We start from the raw sequence: 24,035 nt of genomic DNA, 5'->3' as shown, positions 1-24,035 counted from the left end.
CTCGCCTTGGAGGCCTCAGCTCAGTGGTAGAACACATGCTTTGCAATGCAGATCTAAGATTCCATCTTTCCTTGGTGCCTCCAGGCCGGGTTTTAAAGACTTCTGTGTGAAAACCTGCAGAGTGTAGTCAACAGTACTGAGCCAAATGGACCAATGGTCTGATTCAGTGCAAGGCAGTTTTCTCTGTTTTCATGTAAATGCGTAGAACACACTCACACACACACCGTTCTTACTGTATATTTCTATAGGGACAGCTACTGTACCTTGAAGGGACCCAGGTGGCGCTGTGGGTTAAACCACAGAGTCTAGGGCTTGCTGATCAGAAGGTTGGCGGCTCGAATCCCTGCGACGGGGTGAGCTCCCGTTGCTCGGTCCCAGCTCCTGCCCACCTAGCAGTTCGAAAGCACATCAAAGTGCAAGTAGATAAATAGGGACCACTCTGGCAGGAAGGTAAACGGCGTTTCCGTGCGCTGCTCTGGTTCACCAGAAGCAGCTTTGTCATGCTGGCCACATGACCCGGAAGCTGTCTGCGGACAAACGCCGGCTCCCTCGGCCTATAGAGCGAGATGAGCGCCGCAACCGCAGAGTCGGACACGACAGGACCTGATGGTCAGGGGCCCCTTTACCTTTTTACTGTACCTTGAAACATACAGTTTGTCCAAAAGATGCCCTGGAACTCTGATGAGTATAGCTATATGATCCGCGTGTTTCCAAATATGCGTTTGTGTAATTCCCACATTTTTTAGGCGTCAACTAACGAAGAAGAAGAAGAAGAAGACCTTAAAACTTGTGTTGAGTGTCTTTAAAACTGTGCATTCCAATATGAGGTACCACGACTTAACTGCTGTTATTTGAGGATCAAAGCAGCAGCAGCAGCATATAAAATGAAACGACTCTTGTGGCCAAACTGCATGTATACAGTATGTGGGTTTGACAAGATGGGAGGAAAAAGAAGAGGCAGAACAGGTTAGACTTGCTCTGTCCCGCCCACAGCTTCTTGTATAAAATTCATGTTGACTCAGCAATGTTTTGGAAGTGCTTTGCCCCCTCTGATTCGCTCTTCCTTCTTCCTCTATGTGCACACAACCAGCCCGAGAAAACTAGCTTAGGACTTGCAGCCGGACGCAGCTGAGTGTGTTCCTTTGCACGAGAGCCATCTGCGGATACGTATTTTGTTCTCCCAGGGAAGTGAGCAGAGGTAAGTTGTCGAGTTTTTTAAAGTACAAATAACTGGCCAGAAAGCAAGCAGAGTAATGTTTAATGACACATGGGCAGAAGCCAATGATAGCTGAAGGAATGAGCCTGCCAGCAACCACTGGAACATGTCTGTTACTGAAGCTGAAGGCCATTAGTTTCCACTTCCTCTGTCTTTTATGTGTTGAAATGCGGCAAAGCCATAATCTCTTTCCTGTGTCGAAGATCCAATGGGGCCCCCCTTTGCTTAGAGTAAATTCAAAGGATGTAAGCGTAACTCACTGGAGATGACAAGAGAAGTACTGTAATATGGCACTTCATCCTGGGTGCTGTTAACAAATGGAGAGCAGTTTTACTTGGTGGGTTGTCAGGGGAGGAGAACAGGTATTCAGGACAATCTAAAAGTTATGTAGATTTAGTTGCAGTCTCAATCTGTTTTAATAGCATCAGTGGGTTTGTTTCTCTTCCTTTTCTCATTATAGCAGTATAAATAAACGATGCCTTATGAAGAACAGCTTTGGGAGCTGGAGAAGAGAAGGTTAAGGGGTGATCTGATAGCCATGTTCAAATATATAAAAGGATATGTCATATCGAGGAGGGAGAAAGGTTGTTTTCTGCTGCTCCAGAGAAGCGGACACGGAGCAATGGATTCAAACTACAAGGAAGAAGATTCCACCTAAACATTAGGAAGAATTTCCTGACAGTAAGAGCTGTTCGGCAGTGGGATTTTGCTACCAAGGAGTGTGGTGGAGTCTCCTTCTTTGGAGGTCTTTAAGCAGAGGCTTGACAGGCATATGTCAAGAATGCTTTGATGGTGTTTCCTGCTCGGCAGGGGGTTGGACTGGATGGCCCTTGTGGTCTCTTCCAACTCTATGATTCTATGAAATATTCCAAACCTGATCAAATAGGCACCCTTTCTTTAAGCAAAGGGTGTTTTTTCCCCCTTTGATGTGCGCAGCTAGATTTGCAGCACCGTTTTTTAATGTGTCTACTTCAAAGTAAGTTCCACTGAATTCAAAACTCAATGGGGCTTACTCCCAGGTAAATGAGTATGTGATTGCACCCTTAATTGTTTGTAACTACAGGGATTTGTGGAATCTCATTTAGTGGGACTTGTTTACAGCTAAGCATGTGTAAGATCAACCAAGTTGTTGAAGCATCTTAAAAAGGATGCAATCCTTAAAAAGGATGCGTGAGACCATCACCTTGCTATGGCTAAACAGGTCTGGGTCCAGTCAGTGCCTGGATGGCTGGCTATCTGGGAATTACATGTAAGCTTCTTGGGTTCCATAACAGAAGAAAGGGGGGGGGGTATATAATTATTCTCATGTAGTACTTTATATGCAGTTGTTAAAACCAATACATAAAAAACCCCATTTCTGGGGCAAACCTCCAACTCATCCCTGAAAATTGCCAATACCAGTTCAACTGGACAGCATAAAAAAATTAAAGTGGTGGTTTCCTAATAATAATAACAACAACAAATTTATTATTTATATCCCGCCCATCTGACTGGGTTTCCCCAGCCACTCTGGGTGGCTCCCAACAGAATTAAAAGCACAATAAAACATTAATCATTAAAAACTTCCCTAAACAGGGCTGCCACGTGCTAGCTTGATATCAAACATTCCCATACTTAGCAGGGAGGGTGTATTTAAGTGGGCTTAGGTAAATGCATTTAGAATCTTCCCTTTGCTTGGGACGCCACTGTAATTATTAATATTATTATTATCATTATCCATTCATTCATTTATTTATTTATACCCCACCTTTTATCAAGAGTTGATTCTATTTATTTTATTTCATAAAACGTATACATTGCTTGAGTGCAAAAACATCAAAGCTGTTTACATAAAAGGTTTCCAGTTGCAGGAATGATTCTAAGTGAACCCCTGCCTTCTCAAAATCCCCTGTGCATTTGCCCTTGATGTCTGTGGAATGAAAAGTTTGACAATGAATCAATAGAGGTTGAAACATAGATCTGCAACCTGAAATTTTTAGGAGGTAAGAACATAAGAACAGTGGAACAGATTCCCATGGGAGGTTGTGGACTCTCCTCCCTTGGAGGTTTTTAAGCAGAGATTGGATGGCCATCTGCAATGGGTGTTTTTTTAGTTGAGATTCCTACATTGCAGGGGGTTGGACTAGATGACCCTTGGGGGTCCCTTCCAGCTCTACAATTCTGTGGTTCTGTGAAAAGCCTTCTGGATCTGGCCAATGGCCCATCTGATCCAGCATCCTGTTCCCACAGTGTCCAACCAGGACTCTGTGGGAAGCCTGGAAGCAGGATTCGAATCCAAGAGCATCCCTTCCCTCTTTAGTTTTCCAGCTGCTGGTATTTAGAAGTGTTGCTGTGATGGCTAGTAGCCGTCAAGAGACCTTTCTCCTCCATGAATTCATCTAAAGGTTTTGTAAAGCCATCCAAATTGGTGGGATTGAGCACCATAGTTTGACCATGTGAAGAAGGATTTTATTTTCAGGATTTTCCAGAATCTTCCAATATTCGGCTCAATTGGATGTCCATGAATTCTAGGGTTATGGCATCCTCTCACCAACTTGAGACCAAAGAATAATAATAATAATCAAAAATCAAATATTTTTGTATAAATATCTCTCTCAACTAATACTTCATTTGCTGTGTTGAGGAGGGAGTGAGAAATGTCCTTATTTTCATCTGAGGAACATTGAAGAGTATGCTAACATCCTCCTTTGTGGAGGAAGGGAAGTTTCAGTACAGTACCCAACTATAAGTTAAGGAAGGTCGATAATATTACCCCAGATAACAGAGGACACCCCATTACTCCCCCATTCTTTTCAAAGCACTTCTCTTTTTCTTGCTATGATACCATGGGCTCTCCCCTGAGTTCGCTAGATGACATCTCAGAAGGCCGCTGTCTCAGGAGAGCGAGGGAAATTCTCAGGGACGACTCACACTCCGGCCAGCACCTCTTTAATTTCCTACCTTCGGGCAGGAGATACTGTACAGAAGTATAGTCAGCCACACCAACAGGTTAAAGAACAGTTTTTATCTGTGCGCTGTTGGGCTGCTAAATGGGAAAAAAATAGTGGTGCAATTTACTTCCAAGAAGCACACAGAGTGCGAACAAGACTGAGTGTATGTGGGGAGGGGGGTCATTTAATCTCACTGCACACAGATGGTGTAGTGACAATAAAGGTTTATTATTTATTTTTTGCTCATTTGCTGTATTTTTCATTTCCCCAAATTTCCTGTCTTCCTTCCTTCCTGTGTTATTTTCCTTCCTTCCTTCCTTCCTTCCTTCCTTCCTTCCTTCCTTCCTTCCTTCCTTCCTTCCTTCCTTCCTTCATAGAATCATAGAGTTGGAAGAGACCACAAGGGCCATCCAGTCCATCCCCCTGCCAAGCAGGAAACACCATCAAAGCATTCTTGACATATGCCTGTCAAGTCTCTGCTTAAAGACCTCCAAAGAAGGAGACTCCACCACACTCCTTGGTAGCAAATTCCACTGTCGAACAGCTCTTACTGTCAGGAAGTTCTTCCTAATGTTTAGGCGGAATCTTCTTTCTTGTAGTTTGAATCCATTGCTCCATGTCCGCTTCTCTGGAGCAGCAGAAAACAACCTTTCACCCTCCTCTATATGACATCCTTTTATACATTTGAACATGGCTATCATATCACCCCTTAACCTTCTCTTCTCCAGGCTAAACATACCCAGCTCCCTAAGCCGTTCCTCAAAAGGCATTGTTTCCAGGCCTTTGACCATTTTGGTTGCCCTCCTCTGGACACGTTCCAGCTTGTCAGTATCCTTCTTGAACTGTGGTGCCCAGAACTGGACACAGTACTCCAGGTAAGGTCTGACCAGAGCAGAATACAGTGGTACTATTACTTCCCTTGATCTAGACACTATACTCCTATTGATGCAGCCCAGAATTGCATTGGCTTTTTTAGCTGCTGCACCACACTGTTGACTTCCTTCTTTCCTCCCTGCCCTCCCTCCTTCCCATGTCTTTCTCTGTTCATTCTTATTTTCTCTTCCATCTTTCATGTTCTTTCTTTTAGTTACAAAAAGTTTGGGTGGGGGTGGGTGGAAACGTTCAGAATGAACTCACACTTGAAGTGGCTGTTATGTTTCCTGTGGTCACACCAATTTCCTCACCCATCCACCCCCACTTAACTCAGACATGCTGCTACAGGCACATGTGAGTTTCTGAACTGGCAAGGGCGCATGCTTGCGAGCCACAGCCACTTCCCACAAATGAGCATGCTAGCTCAAAGCTCATGTCCTTAGGTACTATAATGTTGCACGCCACCCCACTCTCTGAGCGGTGCAACATTCCAGCAGTTCCAGGCACCTTAACCAGGGTTTGGTTGGTTTCCTTCAGAATGAGGGACAGCAGAAACAGTAGTGTCTTTATGATATATGATATACCCATGGTATCCTTCTGGGTGGCACCGCTCTCCCCAGGGAAGTTCGCCTGGCACCTTCATTATATACCTTTAAGCGCCAGGCAAAAATGTTCCTTTTTAACCAGGCCTTTGGTGGCTCTGATCTACAGCCTTATACACTTTTAAAATGTGTGTGTGTGTGTGTGTGTGTGTGTGTGTGTGTGTGTGTGTGTGTGTTTTGGGGGGTATTGGGTTGTTGCTTTTATTTTTATTATTTATTTTGTGGTTTTGCATCTTGATTTTATTCCGTGAACTGCCCTGAGACCCCCAGGTATAGGGGGTATATATAAATTTATAATAATAATAATAATAATAATAATAATAATAATAATAATAATAAATAGCCGCAGCTTTGGATTCCAGCAGCAACCAGGCCTGGTTCTGTCTCCCAGCTGCCCGGCCTGCAGCCTTGTCAGCTTCCAGGTTCTAGAATCTAGCTCATTAGGTTCAACTCTCAACTCTAGCCTTTGTCTTTCTAACTACCGTACCAGTGAGTTGAGGGAGACCCACCCATTTGATATCTGGCACAGAGCCACTTCCTTTGTTAGCTTAATGGCCCATATTTAGCGGGTCATTACCTCACCAGGAAACAACTCTTTCTATACCAGGAATTGAATCCGTGCTGGATCCAGGAATTAGAAGGGGGCTCAGGCATACAGCTGCCCCAACTCATAATAATATTATACTATATTAACTATTAGGAATTCTAAAAGAAACACTAGTGAGTTTATAGAAGTGGAAACCACCCTAAGTAATTATTTGCTGCTGTAGCGTGTTTGGAGATAAGGCTCTTAAGAGTTTATTCTCTTGTCCTGTGACTCAAGTGACCTGTGTTTACACTTTTATACAAACAGGATCTAACATGGGACAGAGAAAAGCAAAGGTAATAAAAAGGGAGGGGCTTCTGTTTAGTTAAGTCTGATATATTACCAGGTAATGGATGAAAAATTGTGCTCAATGCATTTTTGCATTTTTACGTGCTGGGTGAAATGGTCTGAAAATTGTCAGTGAACATTTCCTGTTCTTCCCTCCATGCGTTGGAGGTCCCAACTGCACATCCTACTCTTTCTGTGAAGTATACATGGGGGGGGGGGAACGGGACGCGGGTGGCGCTGTGGTCTAAGCCTTGGGCTTGCTGATCGGAAGGTCAGCAGTTCGAATCCCCGCAACGGGGTGAGCTCCCGTTGTTCGGTCCCAGCTTCTGCCAACCTAGCAGTTCAAAAGCATGTCAAAGTACAAGTAAATAATAATAATAATAATAATAATAATAATAATAATAATAATAATAATTTATTTGTACCCTGCCCATCCGGCTGGGTTTCCCCAGCCACTCTGGGCGGCTTCCAACAAAGACTAAAATACATTAATAGGTACCGCTCCGGAGGGAAGTTAAACAGCATTTCCGTGCGCTGTTCTGGTTTTGCCAGAAGCGGCCTAGTCATGCTGGCCACATGACCCGGAAAAACTGTCTGCGGAATGGACAAAACGCCAGCTCCCTCGGCCTGTAAAGCAAGAGGGGCACCGCAACCCCAGAGTCATTCGTGACTGGACTTAACTGTCAGAGGTCTTTTACCTTTATACATGAAAATACATTGAGTTCAGAGGACAATATTGCAACGACATAGATTAGAACTAAGGAATTAGAATTAAGGAGGGCTTCTAACTATCCCATCATCCCTGACCATGCTGAAGGAAAAGGGAGTACAGTAACATCTGAGAGGCCACAGATTCCCTAACCCTGTAATAGGGGAAGGTTTTGTTGCACGCAACCCCAAACTCTTGAGTTGTGCAATATGCCAGAGGTTCCAGGCACTTACCCACCACCTCTGTTTCCTTTTGGGAATGAGGCACAGCGGAGACTGCGTTGTCTTTAGGATGTAGTATGCATATGGTTTATTTACACATATATACAGCCTGAACTTACGGTGGAGGAACTCACAGCATCAACACCCCAGAAGGGTCTTGCTCTCCTATAGCTACAGCCCTGCATTCAAACAGACATCAAATATCATGCTGTGCCACTCTGGCTTTCCAGCTTGTTGCTTTCCTTCTAATTCACATCACATTTTACTAATCTCTCTACTCCAAACGCTGGTTTCGAGGGGAGCCATCTCACACCAAGCCGCTTGATCCTTGTTCTCTTAATGGCCCATCACCCAGGCGATCACCTCAAAGCAGGAAGATAGCCTGTCATAATTAGCTTATAACACTTGCTGAATCCAGGCATTTATAGCTGTCTGGCACCCACAAATTCATACCGGTATTAAAGGTAAAATTATGTGTTTACCGCTTTTGATCAGGCTGGCTTTATTTTTGATATAATTTCTAGATGTGCTCCATCTGCCCCAGCTCCTCTTTCCCATTCATTTGCAGTTTGAATTGTCCACTCTATGAAAGGAAGAGATCATGCCGGCCATTTTGTTCAATAAAAGAACAAAACTGCTGTGCAGCTAAGAGAGCCAGTGTGGTGTAGTGGTTAAGAGCGGTAGCCTCGTAATCTGGGGAACCGGGTTCGCGTCTCCACTCCTCGACATGCAGCTGCTGGGTGACCTTGGGCTAGTCACACTTCTCTGAAGTCTCTCAGCCCCACCCACCTCACAGGGTGTCTGTTGTGGGGGAGGAGGGGAAAGGAGATTGTTAGCCGCTTTGAGACTCCTTCGGGTAGTGATAAAGCGGGATATCAAATCCAAACGCTTCTTCTTCCTCTAACTGTTTTATTTCTTTCATATTCAGGTGCGGGGTCGAAATTGGAGACCAAACTATATGGTTGTTTCCTGAAATGCTTCTGCAGTCAAAGCGGTGAAGATGGAAAGAAAGAAAAGAGTCATTGCTCCTCGTGGGACACGAGAAAACGCAGAAAGTAGCAAAGCAGCAGATGGAAATTCAGGAGCACAACTGGATATGTTAGCAAAAGCGCACGAGTGCTTTCAGATCTGTGATGTAGAAGGCAAAGGATTCATCGCTCGTTGTGACATGCAGGTAAAGTGTACAACGCGGCTTTGTAGAGCGTCGCATCATTTAATTGACCAGGCAACCTTCTGCATATCTGAATTATTTGTTGTTGTCTGACTTTAAGATTTACATTAACAGAAATTCATTTTTATACGAGGAACAATTTGTCGTTTCAGAGGCTTCATGGTGGGTTACCTCTTAGTCTGGAAGAGCTGGAGAATGTATTTGATACTCTGGACGCAGATGGCAATGGTTCACTTACTCCAGAGGAATTTTCCACAGGATTTAGTAAGTTCTAAAATGAAAATGGTGCTTCAAAGACCTTTCAGATGATGATGATGATTTATTTATACCCCGCCCATCTGGGTGGGCTTTCCCAGCCACTCTGGGCGGCTCCCAGCAGAATATTAAAAACACGATAAAACATTAAACGTTAAAAACTTCCCAAAACAGGGCTGCCTTCAGTTGTCTTCTAAAAGTCAGATAGTTTTTTATTTCCTTGACATCTGGTGGGAGGGCGTTCCACAGGGAGGGCGCCACCACCGAGAAGGCCCTCTGCCTGGTTCCCTGTAACCTCACTTCTTGCAGTGAGGAAACAGCCAGAAGGCCCTCAGAGCTGAACCTCAGTGTCCGGGCTGAACGATGGGGATGGAGACAATCTTTCAGGTAAAATAGGGCTGATGACCTACTAACTGATCTACATAGCAACACTCAGCTAATTTGGTGGCCTCACAGAGTACACCCATTCGTTCATTTATCTGGTTTAGATTATCCCATTGTGGCGTGGGTGGTTGGAGGGGTGGAGCTCCCCCCCCCCCCGGCACTGGTCTCACTGCAGTTTACCTAGACGGGACAAGGGTGGGGCAGGGCAGTTGCAATATTGTGACTGTGCACCCGCCAGCGCCAGGTTGACTTGCATAGTTTCACCTCGGCCTCAATGCTGCTCTGTCCAACTCCTGCCCTATCGAAGTCTGCTGCAGTGATGCAGGTTTCAGGTGCTTGGCTCCACAGCTCTGCCATGCTCACCAACGGCTACTGCAGATGCTGTTGTACAACTTCCACCATCATCCATCATTCACCAGACTTCCGGGAACCGATTGGAGTCCAACAGCATTCCTGTTGTAGAACCCGTGGGACGCGGGTGGCGCTGTGGTCTAAACCACTGAGCCTCTTGGGCTTGCCAATCAGTAGGTCGGCGGTTTGAATCTCCGCAACGGGGTGAGCTCCTGTTGCTCTGTCCCAGCTCCTGCCAACCTAGCAGTTCAAAAGCACGCCAGTGCAAGTAGATAAATAGGTACTGCTGTGGGAAAGTAAACGGCGTTTCCGTGCGCTCTGGTTTCCGTCACGGTGTCCCGTTGTGTCAGAAGCAGTTTAGTCATGCTGGCCACATGACCCGGAAAGCTGTCTGTGGACAAATGCTGGCTCCCTCGGCCTGAAAGTGAGATGAGTGTTGCAATCCCATAGTCGCCTTTGAGTGGACTTTACCTTTACCTTGTAGAACCTAGTTTTGACAGTTGCGTAGTTTATTTTCCAGGCTGTTGTAAATCAATATTTTCAATTCCTTGGAATTATCCTGAGGGCCAAACATTTTATCAGGTGAATTCTTTTTAAATTTGTAGGTCAGTTTTTGTTGGGTCGGACGGCATCTGTTTCCGACACACAAGAATCCGAAACTGAAAATGTGTATCAGTCTGAATGGGAACAAAACCGCATGGAAAGCAATGAAGAGGAATATCAGTTCTCGAATCTTATGGAGAGGCTTGGCGCTAACAAGATCTTAGAAGAGTAAGTGTTGTCAAAAAACAACAACCGAGAAGCAGGAGAACACATGGTGCTGTTCTTTGGGGGCTGTACCATCTCAGGTTGAATGTGCAGTATCACCTACCTGCACCTGCAAGATAACTGGCTAAAGGACTGTGAAAAAGACAAAACGCAAAGAGTGATATTCTATAGGATTTCCACTTGGACACCAAATCTCTTAGTGCAGCAGAAAACAAGACAGTTGTGGTTCCTCTCACTTGTTCCTTCCTTAGTCCTGTTGCTTACCTTCTGTGCAGCGCTGCAATCCTAAACTCTACGCTGCTTTGTCTTGAGGTTTCACAGAGTTCTCCGTTTCAGAGCTAAATTCACAGGTTCGGTCTCTTTGGAGCCTTCATAGACTGCTTGGATGCTGAGAAGTGAACCATAAGTGCTAAGTCCCGCCTAACTTTTGGGGGGCTGTCGCATGTGTGTGATGTCATGCATATGATGCGCATGTGTGATGTCACACGGTGGGAGGAGGCCACGAAGCCCGCCACAGTTGCGGGGAGGCCTGGCAAGGTCTGGCGAGGTGTAGCGTGGTAGTGGCAGTCCTCGGACAAATGGGAACAGATTCAGAGGACAGCAAAGATGGCCAAGTCATGCAAAATAAGGTACATGAAGAGCCAGTATGTTTAGCAGAGAGTGGATAACTCTGAGAAGGGGACATGGAGGCACTTTTCAAACACCTGAATTATTGCCACAAAGAAGAGTACAACGAATTGGCTTCAGCCTCCCTAGCAGCTAATGAACTCAAGCTACAGGAGGTTGTTCAGCCAAGGGGCAGAGGTTGTTTATAGATATGGACCCAAAACACACCAGGCTAGTTATTTAAGAAACAGGTTTTATTAATAGGATGAAGTAATAAAGAACAAAGCGAAGCAAAGACAGTCAGCTTGCGTCCCTTCCTTTGGTTGCTGAAAGCTCCACAGAACAGCATCCAATCTGTGCTTCAAAGCAGGTTGTAATTTCAAGCTATTGGTTTCGGTCCTAACCCCCCCCCCCCAAGCAGGAGAAAGCAAGCTTGTTCCATCTTCTATTTTTTTGCACTTAGTCATTCTGAGACTAGCAGATAAACCTACAAGGTGCCACCACAGGACTCTGCTAAAATATGACAAAATCTTACCTTCAATTTCTCCTTTTTTCTATCACGTTTTGGATGAACATAAAAACTGTCACCTCAGCCCTGCATCGGGAATGTCTGATGTTTTAGTACAGGGGTCCCCAGACTTACATGGCTTTGGGCCGGAGGGCAGGGGAGTGCGCGCCCGTGCACATGTGTACACACACTTACTGGCGTGGTGGTGCGCTTCCAGGTCAGAAAAATCATCGGAAATCGTTTGTGCGCATGCGTATGGGCCTCCCCCGACCCAGAAGTGCACCGGAAATGACCTCTTCTGGGTCGGGAGAGGCCCATACGCATGCGCACAAACGATTTTCGGCGCTTTTTCCCGACCTGGAAGAGCGGTGCTGTGCTGCGCGCCGTAAGAGCGGGCAGGGGCAGCAGTCGACGGGGGTCGTCGCGGGCCGGATTGGGAGGCCAATTGGGCCGCATCCAGCCCGCGGGCCGTAGTCTGGGGACCCCTGTTTTAGTATGTTCTGATATGTGCTGTGAGCCACTCAGAGTGGGGAAACCTAGCCAGATGGGCAGGGTATAATAATGATTATTATTCCTTGACCATTCTTTCTTTTGTATTTTTATCAAGCTATCATGCCTCTCACAAGGTCAGTTATCCCTGCCAGCTTCCATATTGATAGGATACATTGTCCTGATTTTATAATTTCATCATGTCAGTAAGCATATAATAGGCCTCATGACTACAATAGTGATGTGGTTTTTCCTTTGCGATACACAAATGCTGAAACTTTTGCTGCTACAGGAATCATGCAAGTAACACATATTCCTCTCTTTTTTCTTTCTCCAGCGAGAGTGACATAAAGCAACTCTGGTCACACCTGAGAAAGGATGAGCCACATTTACTGTCTAGTTTTGAAGAGTTCCTGACAAAAGTTTTCTCTCAGCTTCAAGAAGCTGATAATGAAAAGAGTGAATTAGAGCGAGTCCTCAATAGGTTGGTGCTTTTTGTTGTTGTTTAGTCGTTTAGTCGTTTCCCAGTAGTGATGTATGGAAGTGAGAGCTGGACCATAAAGAAGGCTGATCGCCGAAGGATTGATGCTTTTGAATTATGGTGCTGGAGGAGACTCTTGAGAGTCCCATGGACTGCAAGAAGATCAAACCTATCCATTCTTAAGGAAATCAGCCCTGAGTGCTCACTGGAAGGACAGATCGTGAAGCTGAGGCTCCAATACTTTGACCACCTCATGAGAAGAGAAGACTCCCTGGAAAAGACCCTGATGTTGGGCAATATGGAGGGCACAAGGAGAAGGGGACGACAGAGGACGAGATGGCTGGACAGTGTTCTTGAAGCTACAAACATGAGTTTGACCAAACTGCGGGAGGCAGTGGAAGACAGGAGTGCCTGGCGTGTCCATGGGGTCACGAAGAGTCGGACACGACTAAACGACTAAACAACAACAAGTCGTTTAGTCCTTCATAATGGATAGGTTTGATCTTCTTGCATTCCATGGGACTCTCAAGAGTCTCCTCCAGCACCATAATTCAAAAGCATCAATTCTTTGACGATCAGCCTTCTTTATGGTCCAGCTCTCACTTCCATACATCACTACTGGGAAACTAAATGCTTGGGGGGAAATGCAGATAGGAAGTAAATGGCTGGTGCAGAAGCACCCGTAGGTTTTGTCTTGCCAGGGCTCAGGGGAGCAGTTTGCTTTGAGTAGCACTGAGCCAAAGATTCTGTGTAGCACTTTGTCATCACAGATTTGGGGATGGAGGTGGACCAAAGTGTGGAGGTATGAGAGAAAATCTAACAGTTTCCAGTGTCTTGCCTGGAGAAACAGTGGCAACAGCACCTGCCCCTCCTGTTGCCTTTCTTAAACAGTTTTGTTGCTGCCACAAGAGGCAGCTACTTCCCTCCCATCCATCCCTTTGATATGCTGGGCTTTTCCCACTGCAAAACTAAGTTTAACAGCGCAGGTGGCACTGTGGTCTAAACCACTGAAGCTCTTGGGCTTGCCAATCAGAAGGTTGGCGGTTCAAATCCCCGCGATGGGGTGAGCTCTCGTTGTTCTGTCCCAGCTCCTGCCAACCTAGCAGTTCGAAAGAACACCAGTGCAAGTAGATAAATAGATAATGCTCTGGTGGGAAGATAAACGGCGTTTCCATGCGCTCTGGTTTCTGTCACGATGTTCTGTTGCGCCAGAAGTGGTTTAGTCCTGCTGGCCACAGGACCCGGAAAGCTGTCTGTGGACAAATGCCTGAAAGCGAGATGAGCACCGCAACCCCATAGTCACCTTTAACTGGGTCCTTTACCTTTACCTTTACCTGCTGGGCTGTTCCCACTGCAAAACTAAGTTTAACAGAGAAAGAAGGAAGAGCTTCTACTGCTGGTGATTTTCTTGGCCCCACCCCCAAAATTACTGAAATGGTTCTCAAAATTTGCTGCCTCTGAGTTAAGAGGTCAAAGTGTGTGTGTGTGGGGGGGGTATTTACTAAAACACCTTGCTTCTCCATCCACGTATCTTCCTGTCCTCACACTTCTGTTTCGGCTCTGGGAGGACAGAGTGCTAGTAGCCCAAAGCACCTAGTTTTCACAACTTTAAACCTTTTAGGAGGAAAGGGTTGGGGCGGCGGCGTTAAGTGCACTGACAAGTGCACTTAAAAGTAACAGGGAACCAGGCAGAGGGCCTTCTTGGTAGTGGCACCCACCCTGTGGAACGTCCTACCACCAGATGTCAAAGAGAAAAAACACCTGCCGGACTTTTAGAAGGCATCTGAAGGCAGCCCTGTTTAGGGAAGCTTTTAATGTTTAACAGACCAATGTATTTTAATATTTTGTTGGAAGCTGCCCAGAGTGGCTGGGGAAACCCAGTCAGCTGGGTGGGGTATAAATAATAAAATATTGTTATTGTTCTTGTTGTTGTTATTTCTTTTTCTTTGTCACAGACCACCAATTGTAATTGGTGATCAACAACTTGCAATAATTTATGGGGTACCAAAGTTACAGCCCTCTTAACAGTCTCATAGGCAGCACATATCTGACTCTCGGCTTTGCACATAGTTTTACGCTAAAATGAAAAGGAAGAGAGGAGAAAATGAGGTTATTACAGCTCTGAGAAACAAGATAACTCTGGCTGGTGTGTAACCTACCCTATTTTCATGACTTGTAAGCCTATTTTGGCTGAAAAGCTGAATAAAGATAAAAAATGGAATGAAGAAATAATTGCACGGGGGACAGAATTTAGCACAGCACAACTTTTATCCAGAGAAATCTCCCTCCTCCCACTGAAACACATACACATGTACTCAGAAGTAAAAATGTGGGATTGGCTCCTTATATATGAATCCAAAGCCACTACTACAGCAAGCATTTGACCTGATATACTTTTCTCTTTCTGTCTAGGAAGATTGCCGCCTATGATGAAGAAATCCAGCATCTCTATGAGGAAATGGAACAGCAGATCAAAAATGAGAAAGAAAAATTCCTTTTGAAGGCAAGTTCCTTATTCACAGCATTTTATCATGGATTTCTTCTCGGCTGCTCTAAAGTTGTAATAAACAAATGAAAAGGACAGAACTCATGCTGAAACTCACTTACAGGTGGTACCTAACAACAAGGAAACTAGCACTAAAACGGCCAGGACCCTCACCAAAATCCTGGAGAGGGTCCACCTCCACAGGCACATACCTCCACATGTGGTGGGAAAAAAATGATATTTTGAAATGCAGCTGTGTACAGATGACGAATATGTTATTGCAAAAATATATAACCGTTTGTTGAAATTTGAAATGCAAGAAGAACACATTAAAGAATGCATTATTGAATGGGGGAAAAGTGGTTATAATATACAGATGGAAAACTGGGAACATGATATAATAATAATAATTTATTATTTATACCCCACCCATCTGGCTGGGTTTCCCCAGCCACTCTGGGCGGCTTCCAACAGAAACATTAAAATATACTAATTTCTTAAACATTAAAAGCCTCCCTGAACAGGGCTGCCTTCAGATGTCTTCTAAAAATCTGGTAGCTGTTTTCCTTTTTGACATCTGATGGGAGGGCATTCCACAGGGCAGGCGCCACCACTGAGAAGGCCCTCTGCCTGGTTCCCTGCAACTTGGCTACTCGCAATGAGGGAACCGCCAGAAGGCCCTCAGAGCTGGACCTCAGTGTCCGGGCAGAACGATGGGGGTGGAGACGCTCCTTTAGGTATACTGGACCGAGGCCGTTTAGGGCTTTAAAGGTCAGCACCAACACTTTGAATTATGCTCGGAAACGTACTGGGAGCCAATGTAGATCTTTCAAGACCGGTGTTATGTGGTCTTGGCGGCCGCTCCCAGTCACCACTCTAGCTGCTGCATTCTGGATTAGTTGTAGTTTCCGGGTCACCTTCAAAGGTAGCCCCACGTAGAGCGCATTGCAGTAGTCCAAGCGGGAGATAACTAAAGCATGCACCACTCTGGCGAGACAATCCGCAGGCAGGTAGGGTCTCAGCCTGCGTACCAGATGGAGCTGATAGACAGCTGCCCTGGACACAGAATTGACCTGCGCCTCCATGGACAGCTGTGAGTCCAAAATGACTCCATTCATGACCAGGGATTCCCCCACACCTGCCTGCCTCCTGTCCCCCACAAACAGTACTTCTGTATTGTCAGGATTCAACCTCAATCTGTTAACCGCCATCCATCCTGCAACCGGAGGATGCCTAGGCTTCTTAATTAATGCTCTGGTGCTCTTAACAATAAATTCTTCTAATTTTACAGGACACAGAAAGGTTTCAGTCCCGAAGTCAGGATCTGGAGCATAAGCTTACAGCAAAAGAGCAGGAACTGGAACAATTGGCTCAGAAACAGAAGAGAGTAAGTGAGGTGCAGATACAGAGAAAAATTTGTTTGCTTGCTTGGCAAGTGGGAGAGTTACAATTATATTTATTATAGCGGGATGCCATATTGTTTTTTGTTTCTTGGTAAAGAAGCTCTCACGTCCTAAAACATCAAGAGGTTGCTTTGTGATGTTCTGTTTTCATCTGTTTGCAGCAGATCTTTGAGGGAGGGCATTCTGATACGTATCCAATGTTTTCTTTTTGCAATGTTTTGGTTTTTTCTTTAACCTGACATGAATATAAGTTATGTAAATAAGGAGCATAACTTACGTAACCTATGTTAAATAGCTGACAGCAAGATGAATAACTTAGCTGAAACTGAACTGCAGTCGAACAGAAACAGCGCTGATTGTGACAAAGGCAAGTCAGAATGAAAGCAGCTGCCATCTAACATAAAACTTCGTTTCTTTTTGTTCTCATTTGAACAAGACTTCCATTTTCAAAATTAAGTTTCTTTGACTTTACTTAAGCAGACTAGCATCTTTTTGTCTCTGAGTTGCTTTCCTGACATGCATTATACATTCCAGCTGAACTTTTAATACTGTGTTTTTAAACAGCTCCCTAGCTCTTTGGAGAGATTTGAGTCCCTGGGCTTTTCTGTTCTTTTTGTTTCCAATCACTTCATTTGCATGAAGTTTCCTCTTATGAAGTCAAGTGTGACCATGTTGGATTTTCATCATAATTTGCATGCACACACATAAACAAATTTAATAGCACTATGGTTGCTCTTCCCAATCCATTCAATGAAAAAATGAACTTGATTGACTTATAAAATGCATTTTTTGTTCTTTTTCTTTCCCACCCAGTTAGAGGGACAATTTAAAGAGCTGCACAATGACAAGCAGGAGACCAAAGTAGAAAATACCAAGCTGAAGCTTACAAACAAAGGGTTGCTGGAAGAACTTGAGAGAACATCCCAGGAGCTCCTCATTGCCCAGCAGCACTTGCAGATGCTTCAGGATGAGGCCAAAAAACTGCAGGAAGAAAAGGAAATGTGAGTGATTCCCAGAACTGGGATATAGCTGAATGTGTCTAATTTGCATTGCTGGCACAGGTGCATAACAGGTGAACCGAGGGCCACAAGAATGAACCCGACTGGTATCGGGTTGAATTAGGCCACGACTTTATTGATTACTGGAAAGAGTCAGTTTGGCTAAGGCATTGGCCATGATTGATTGATATTTATTACGGCCATTGGCCCATCACACAATTCCCATACCAACACATAGGTACTTAAACCTCCAAATTTAAAACAGCCAAAAACTTACAAAAAACAAACAAACAACAACAAAAAACCCAACAACATACAATACAATAAATTTGCAACATAAACATCGCCCTCTGCTCATAAATTAATAAAAGACATCAATGATGATATCACCTAATTACATCCTAAAACATAAATCATGGTTTAAAAGGGTTATCCGAGCCGCACAGGAGTCCGTTTTTCTTCTTTAGGGATAGGACGCTGATCAAGAATCTGGCAACCGTGAGTGATCTTAAGGGGTCTTCATCATTTAGTAGATATCTCAGTTTGGCTTCATTTGAATCATCGGTGATTCCCTTTAGATATGGAGCAAGAAACTTGCTCCTGGCCGAGGCATTGGCCATGTATCCTGCATCAGGCAGCCCGCCTGCTACCTGATAGGAACCTGGTGGGGTCAAACTTGTGCTGGGGAGTCACCCCCAACATGGATTGGGGTGCCACGATCTTGAACAGTCCACTGTTGGGAGAGGTGTGTGAGCCCATACAGAGTCAACCTTCCTGGACACCTCTAACGGGGTACCCTTGTGATTAAAGATCCAGGCCTTATCCACTCAACATTCATTTATTTCAGAAAAAAATTATATACCACTTGATTTGTAGGGGGAAAACCTCAAAGCTAAAGAGGTCTAGGGAACGGCTAACAGAACCTGTAATAAAAAGCGTCTGCTTTTGCTTTGAGATGGATTAGACACTGGATTTGCCCAGCAGCTCTTAGAGCCCAAGAATGAATTATATGTTACCTTAACTGCTAGTAATTTGGGGGTGTCCCCTCCACCCCCAAATTACTAGCATGAGGGCATGATCTAGACTGGGACCTTAAGCATTGTGAGGAATAATTAGGCAGGACGTAGCTGCCAAGTTCTGGCCTGAGAAATAAGGGACTGGACCGGAAGTAGCAGACCAGAAGTAGCGCTGCCGCCATTTTGGAACTGGGCGTAGCATGCTCAGAAGCTACTTTTGATGCTGCTCTGCCCTGTTCCAAAATGGCCGCCGCACCAGAAGTCGCGCTGCAGCCATTTTGGAACTGGGCAAATCAGCATCAAAAGTCGCTTCTGAGCATGCTCCGCCCAGTTCCAAAATGGCCGCTGCGCCAGAATAAACCAGGAAAACAAACAAACATTTTTTTGGCTGGGAACAGCTGGAAAAATGGGGGTTTCCTGGGGAATACGGGAGACTTGGCAGCTATGAGGCAGGTTTAAACCCTTTGCCCCTTGCTGCAATCCTGATCCCAATGGGGGTCCCATGCCTGTAGTTTGTGTTGCAGAAATTGCCCTGCTTATGTTTTGCCCCGCTAGGATCCCAAGCCAGATAAGGACCCCCCTCCCCCATCCTAGCAATTTGTGATGAAGAAGAAAAATTCCATTCAAAGGAAAACTATACAGTGAAGTTCATGTGTATTTTGACCCTTTAAAATCTATTTTGTGTTGCATTAAAAACTGTGTAGAATCATAGAATTGTTAGGTTGGAAGGGATCCCAAGGGTCATCTAGTCCAACCCCCAGCAATGCAGGAATCTCAACTAAGCAGATAGCCATCCAATCTCTGCTTAAAAACTTCCAATGAAGGAGAGCCCACCACCTTTGGAGGCAGCCCGTTCCACTGTCAAACAGCTCTTACTGTCAGAAAGGTTTTTCCCCCCTGATGTTTGCTCAGAATCACCTTTCTTGTAACTTGAAGCTATTGGATCAGGTCCTACCCTCCAGAACAGCAGAACACAGGCTTGTTTCATGGGACAGCCCTTTAGATATTTGGAGATGACTACCATGCCTCCTCTCGGTCTCATCTTTTCCAGGTTAAACAAACTCAACTCCCTCAACTGTTCCTCTAAGACTTGGTTTTCAGAACTTTAGTCACCCTCCTCTGCTCACATTCCAGATTGTCAATCTCCTCCTTACATTGCATAGCTGCCAAGTCTCCCGTTTTTCCCGGGAAATCTCCGTTTTTCCAGATGTTCCTAGCTGAAAAAACAGATTTTTTTGTTTTTCCCCGGTTTATTCTGGCGCGGCGGCCATTTTGGAACTGGGCGGAGCATGCTCAGAAGCGACTTTTGATGCTGCTCTGCCCAGTTCCAAAATGGCTGCAGTGTGACTTCTGGCGCTGTGGCCATTTTGGAACGGGCAAAGCAGCATCAAAAGTCACTTCTGAGCATGCTCCGCCCAGTTCCAAAATGGCCGCTGCGCCAGAATAAACCAGGAAAACAAACAAACATTTTTTTTGCTGGGAACAGCTGGAAAAATGGGGGTTTCCTGGGGAATACGGGAGACTTGGCAGCTATGAGGCAGGTTTAAACCCTTTGCCCCTTGCTGCAATCCTGATCCCAATGGGGGTCCCATGCCTGTAGTTTGTGTTGCAGAAATTGCCCTGCTTATGTTTTGCCCCGCTAGGATCCCAAGCCAGATAAGGACCCCCCTCCCCCATCCTAGCAATTTGTGATGAAGAAGAAAAATTCCATTCAAAGGAAAACTATACAGTGAAGTTCATGTGTATTTTGACCCTTTAAAATCTATTTTGTGTTGCATTAAAAACTGTGTAGAATCATAGAATTGTTAGGTTGGAAGGGATCCCAAGGGTCATCTAGTCCAACCCCCAGCAATGCAGGAATCTCAACTAAGCAGATAGCCATCCAATCTCTGCTTAAAAACTTCCAATGAAGGAGAGCCCACCACCTTTGGAGGCAGCCCGTTCCACTGTCAAACAGCTCTTACTGTCAGAAAGGTTTTTCCCCCCTGATGTTTGCTCAGAATCACCTTTCTTGTAACTTGAAGCTATTGGATCAGGTCCTACCCTCCAGAACAGCAGAACACAGGCTTGTTTCATGGGACAGCCCTTTAGATATTTGGAGATGACTACCATGCCTCCTCTCGGTCTCATCTTTTCCAGGTTAAACAAACTCAACTCCCTCAACTGTTCCTCTAAGACTTGGTTTTCAGAACTTTAGTCACCCTCCTCTGCTCACATTCCAGATTGTCAATCTCCTCCTTACATTGCATAGCTGCCAAGTCTCCCGTTTTTCCCGGGAAATCTCCGTTTTTCCAGATGTTCCTAGCTGAAAAAACAGATTTTTTTGTTTTTCCCCGGTTTATTCTGGCGCGGCGGCCATTTTGGAACTGGGCGGAGCATGCTCAGAAGCGACTTTTGATGCTGCTCTGCCCAGTTCCAAAATGGCTGCAGTGTGACTTCTGGCGCTGTGGCCATTTTGGAACGGGCAAAGCAGCATCAAAAGTCACTTCTGAGCATGCTCCGCCCAGTTCCAAAATGGCAGCAGCGCTACTTCCGGTCTGCTATTTCCGGCCCGGCCCCTTATTTCTCTGACAGCAACTTGGCAGGTATGTTACATTGTGGCACCCAGAACTGGACACAGGATTCTAGGTGTGGTTTGACCAAGGCAGAATAGAGTGGGACAATTCCTCCCCTTGATCAGGACACTCTACTTCTGTTGACGTAGCCTAGAATAGCATTACCCTTTTTTTTTTTGGTGCTGCATCGCACTATTGATTCTTGTGAAGCTTGTTGCGATCTACTCAGACCCCTAGATCCTTTTCACACCTGGCAAGCCAGATGTCCCCCATCTTATATTTGTACAGCTGGTTATTCCTGTAGAACCTTATTTGTCCCTGATGGAATTTATTTTGTTAGTTTTGGCTCAGTTCTCCAATCTGTGTAAGCAGACATTTGTGTCCAGGACCTGGGTTTAAAAGTAAGTCAAACAGACTCCTTTTGAACTGTATGAGAATGTTGAGAGAAATAATGACCCTCGGGGTCCCTTCCAACTCTGCAATTCTATGATGTTTATCTCAAATTATTTAGAAGAAGCACATACAGTTAAGTATGCATTTTTTAAAAAAGGAATTATTAAGGTTGCCGGTTTAAGGTAAAGGGACCCCTGACAGTTAAGTCCAGTCACGAATGACTCTGGGGTTGCGGTGCTCATCTCGCTTTACAGGCCGAGGGAGCTGGCGTTTGTCTGCTCCGCAGACAGTTTTTCTGGGTCATGTGGCCAGCATGACAAAGCCGCTTCTGGTGAACCAGAGCAGCGCACGGAAACGCCATTTACCTTCGCGCCGGAGCGGTACCTATTTATCTACTTGCACTTTGACATGCTTTCGAACTGCTAGGTGGGCAGGAGCTGGGACCGAGCAACGGGAGCTCACCCCGTTGCAGGGATTCGAACCGCCGACCTTTTGATTGGCAAGCCCTAGGCTCAGTGGTTTAGACCACGGCGCCACCCGCTTCCCTAAGGTTGCCGGTTATTGTTACAAAAACCCCAGCACTAAATCCAAAACACAGATCCCAGTTCTCTAAGAATGGGGTGTTATTAGGTTTTATGGTGATGCTTTTTATTTGTCTCCTTCAGTGAGGTTTACAGAGTGACAGAAACGTTACAGAGGGAGAAGTCAGGGCTTCTTAAGCAGCTGGACTTTTTAAGGTAAGAAAATAAGGTGCGGCCGGCAAATCCACCCCTGCCGGCTGCGGGAACCAGAGCAAATATTATAAAACCTCAATACAGTCACCTCCCCACTCACATGCGATCAGCATGTGTATGACTGCTGGCATGCATGCCATTCTCAGCGTTGAAAAGGGGTGGAGCAGGGCGGGGCAAACTGGACTGGACTTGTGCAAGTCCTGCAAACACACGGGGCAACTGGGAACAGAACCACCAGGTTTGGTTTAATATCCTCTCAGCTTTCCTACCACACAATACCATATCAATTTCTTAACACACTGGACTCTCCCACTGATAAGCAGGTAGAGTTGGAGGATATGTTGTAACTTCTATGTTGTTTTCCTTTCTTTTTGTGCCCCACGACTGCAGAGAAAGGAACAAATATCTGAGAGATGAACACGACGAATGTTTACAGGTGAGTAGGCAGCCCCAGAGTACCTTCTCTTAAAACAGGCATCCCCAAACTTTGGCCCTCCAGATGTTTTGGACTACAATTCCCATCATCCCTGACCACTGGTCCTCTTAGCTAGGGATCATGGGAGTTGTAGGCCAAAACATCTGGAGGGCCGCAGTTTGGGGATGCCTGTCTTAAAACGTTTTTTCCCCCCTTAGCCTTGACAGATTCTTAACTATATTGTGGCAACACACCTCTGCAGCTAAGTGGAAGAGCACCTTCTGTGCACGCAGAAGGTCCCAAATTCAAATCCTGACGTTTCCAAGTGGGGCTAGGACAGTTTCCTGCCTGAATGTGCACATTCGTTGTCATCAACTTATTTGCACCCACTTTTACCAAAAAACCAAATATAATACCATATTTTTCCATGTATAAACACGCCCCCGTGTATAAGATGACCACTATTTTTGTGGACACTAAATTAAGAAAATGAGGGGAGATTGCCCAGAGTTGTTGAGCTTTATTGGGGGGAGGATTGCCAAAAACTGATCACCCGCCTGACCGACGCTGCCAATCGCACGGTTCGCTGAAGCCACCAATCACCCGCCCAATTGCCGCAGCAGTAGCCAATCGACAGCAGCCCTTGCCACAGCCACCAATCGCCGCTGACAATCTCCTGCTCTAGGCTGCAACCAATCGCCCGTCCCCCCTCTGCACTATCCGTGTGTAAGACGAGCTCCAATTTTTAACATTCTTTTATAATTAAAAAACATCGTCCTATACACAGAAAACTATGGTATTTTCAGATGATTTTGGACAGGCATCCCCAAACTGCGGCCCTCCAGATGTTTTGGCCTACAACTCCCATGATCCCTAGCTAACAGGACCAGTGGTCGGGGAAGATGGGAATTGTAGTACAAAACAACTGGAGGGCTGAAGTTTGGGGGTGCCTGATTTGGGACATTGGTGTGTTAATAATCTGTGGGAGGCAACAATTTGGGCACAAGCTCCTCTCTTCCAAAGATCCTTGCATATTTGTTTTTCTGATTATTCCAAATCCCACTTCTAGTTTTCTGTTTTTACCTCCTTCCCTGCACCCACCTTTAATGCTCATGTGGGTGAAATGCTGTTTCCATTTCCTCTCAGCACCCAGATATTCCAAAGGTTCATATCCCCAGGCCTTTCTAGGGTACATCCAAGAACATTTCCCCCCAAATCTAGCCTTAACAGGACATCTTTTGTCAACTAGCCAAAGGGTGGACCAAGAGAAAGGGAAGTTTCCTTGCTGATGTGGATCCAGAACGCAATTTATGGAAAGTTCTCGTGTGCAAATGCCGTTGAAATGAATGGCTGTCCCACAGGAACACAGTAGTATGCTTTTACAACTCCCACCATCTTCATGCACTGTTTAAATGACATCTTCACATGAGTATACTGCTTTGAAAATAGTGATGAGTCTGCCATTTTATGTAACTCATTTTGACGCAGTTTCTATAATATTTCTACAGAAATGTAAGAATGCTCCAACTGCAAGGTGGAAAGAAAGATCAGGCTCGATCATTGGCAAATATTTGGAGAAAAAGGTTTCGCCAAAAAGG

General features: G+C 45.3%; 1 protein-coding gene across 3 annotated transcripts in view; it reads left to right on the top strand.

The window, feature by feature from the left end:
* The first annotated feature begins 962 nt into the window (after positions 1-962).
* CRACR2A (calcium release activated channel regulator 2A) overlaps positions 963-24,035 on the top strand; it is a 42,916-nt gene continuing 19,843 nt past the window's right edge. For 2 of the 3 annotated variants that reach the window (XM_035137381.2, XM_035137380.2), the window contains exons 1-11: positions 963-1,198; positions 8,354-8,599; positions 8,749-8,860; positions 10,192-10,357; positions 12,295-12,441; positions 14,851-14,941; positions 16,215-16,310; positions 17,140-17,327; positions 21,954-22,025; positions 22,413-22,458; positions 23,946-24,034. In XM_035137381.2, coding sequence (XP_034993272.1) covers positions 8,426-8,599; positions 8,749-8,860; positions 10,192-10,357; positions 12,295-12,441; positions 14,851-14,941; positions 16,215-16,310; positions 17,140-17,327; positions 21,954-22,025; positions 22,413-22,458; positions 23,946-24,034 — 1,181 coding nt within the window. In that variant the 5' untranslated portion in view covers positions 963-1,198; positions 8,354-8,425. Of the gene's footprint in view, positions 1,199-4,898; positions 5,022-8,353; positions 8,600-8,748; positions 8,861-10,191; positions 10,358-12,294; positions 12,442-14,850; positions 14,942-16,214; positions 16,311-17,139; positions 17,328-21,953; positions 22,026-22,412; positions 22,459-23,945; position 24,035 lie in introns of those variants that run through there. The other variant, XM_060275134.1, reaches the window with a different exon arrangement.

This window comes from Zootoca vivipara, chromosome 5, assembly GCF_963506605.1.
Source record: "Zootoca vivipara chromosome 5, rZooViv1.1, whole genome shotgun sequence".
NCBI lineage: Eukaryota > Metazoa > Chordata > Lepidosauria > Squamata > Lacertidae > Zootoca > Zootoca vivipara.
Note: the sequence above shows the minus strand (reverse complement) of the source record. Positions and strands in the feature narration are given on the sequence as shown.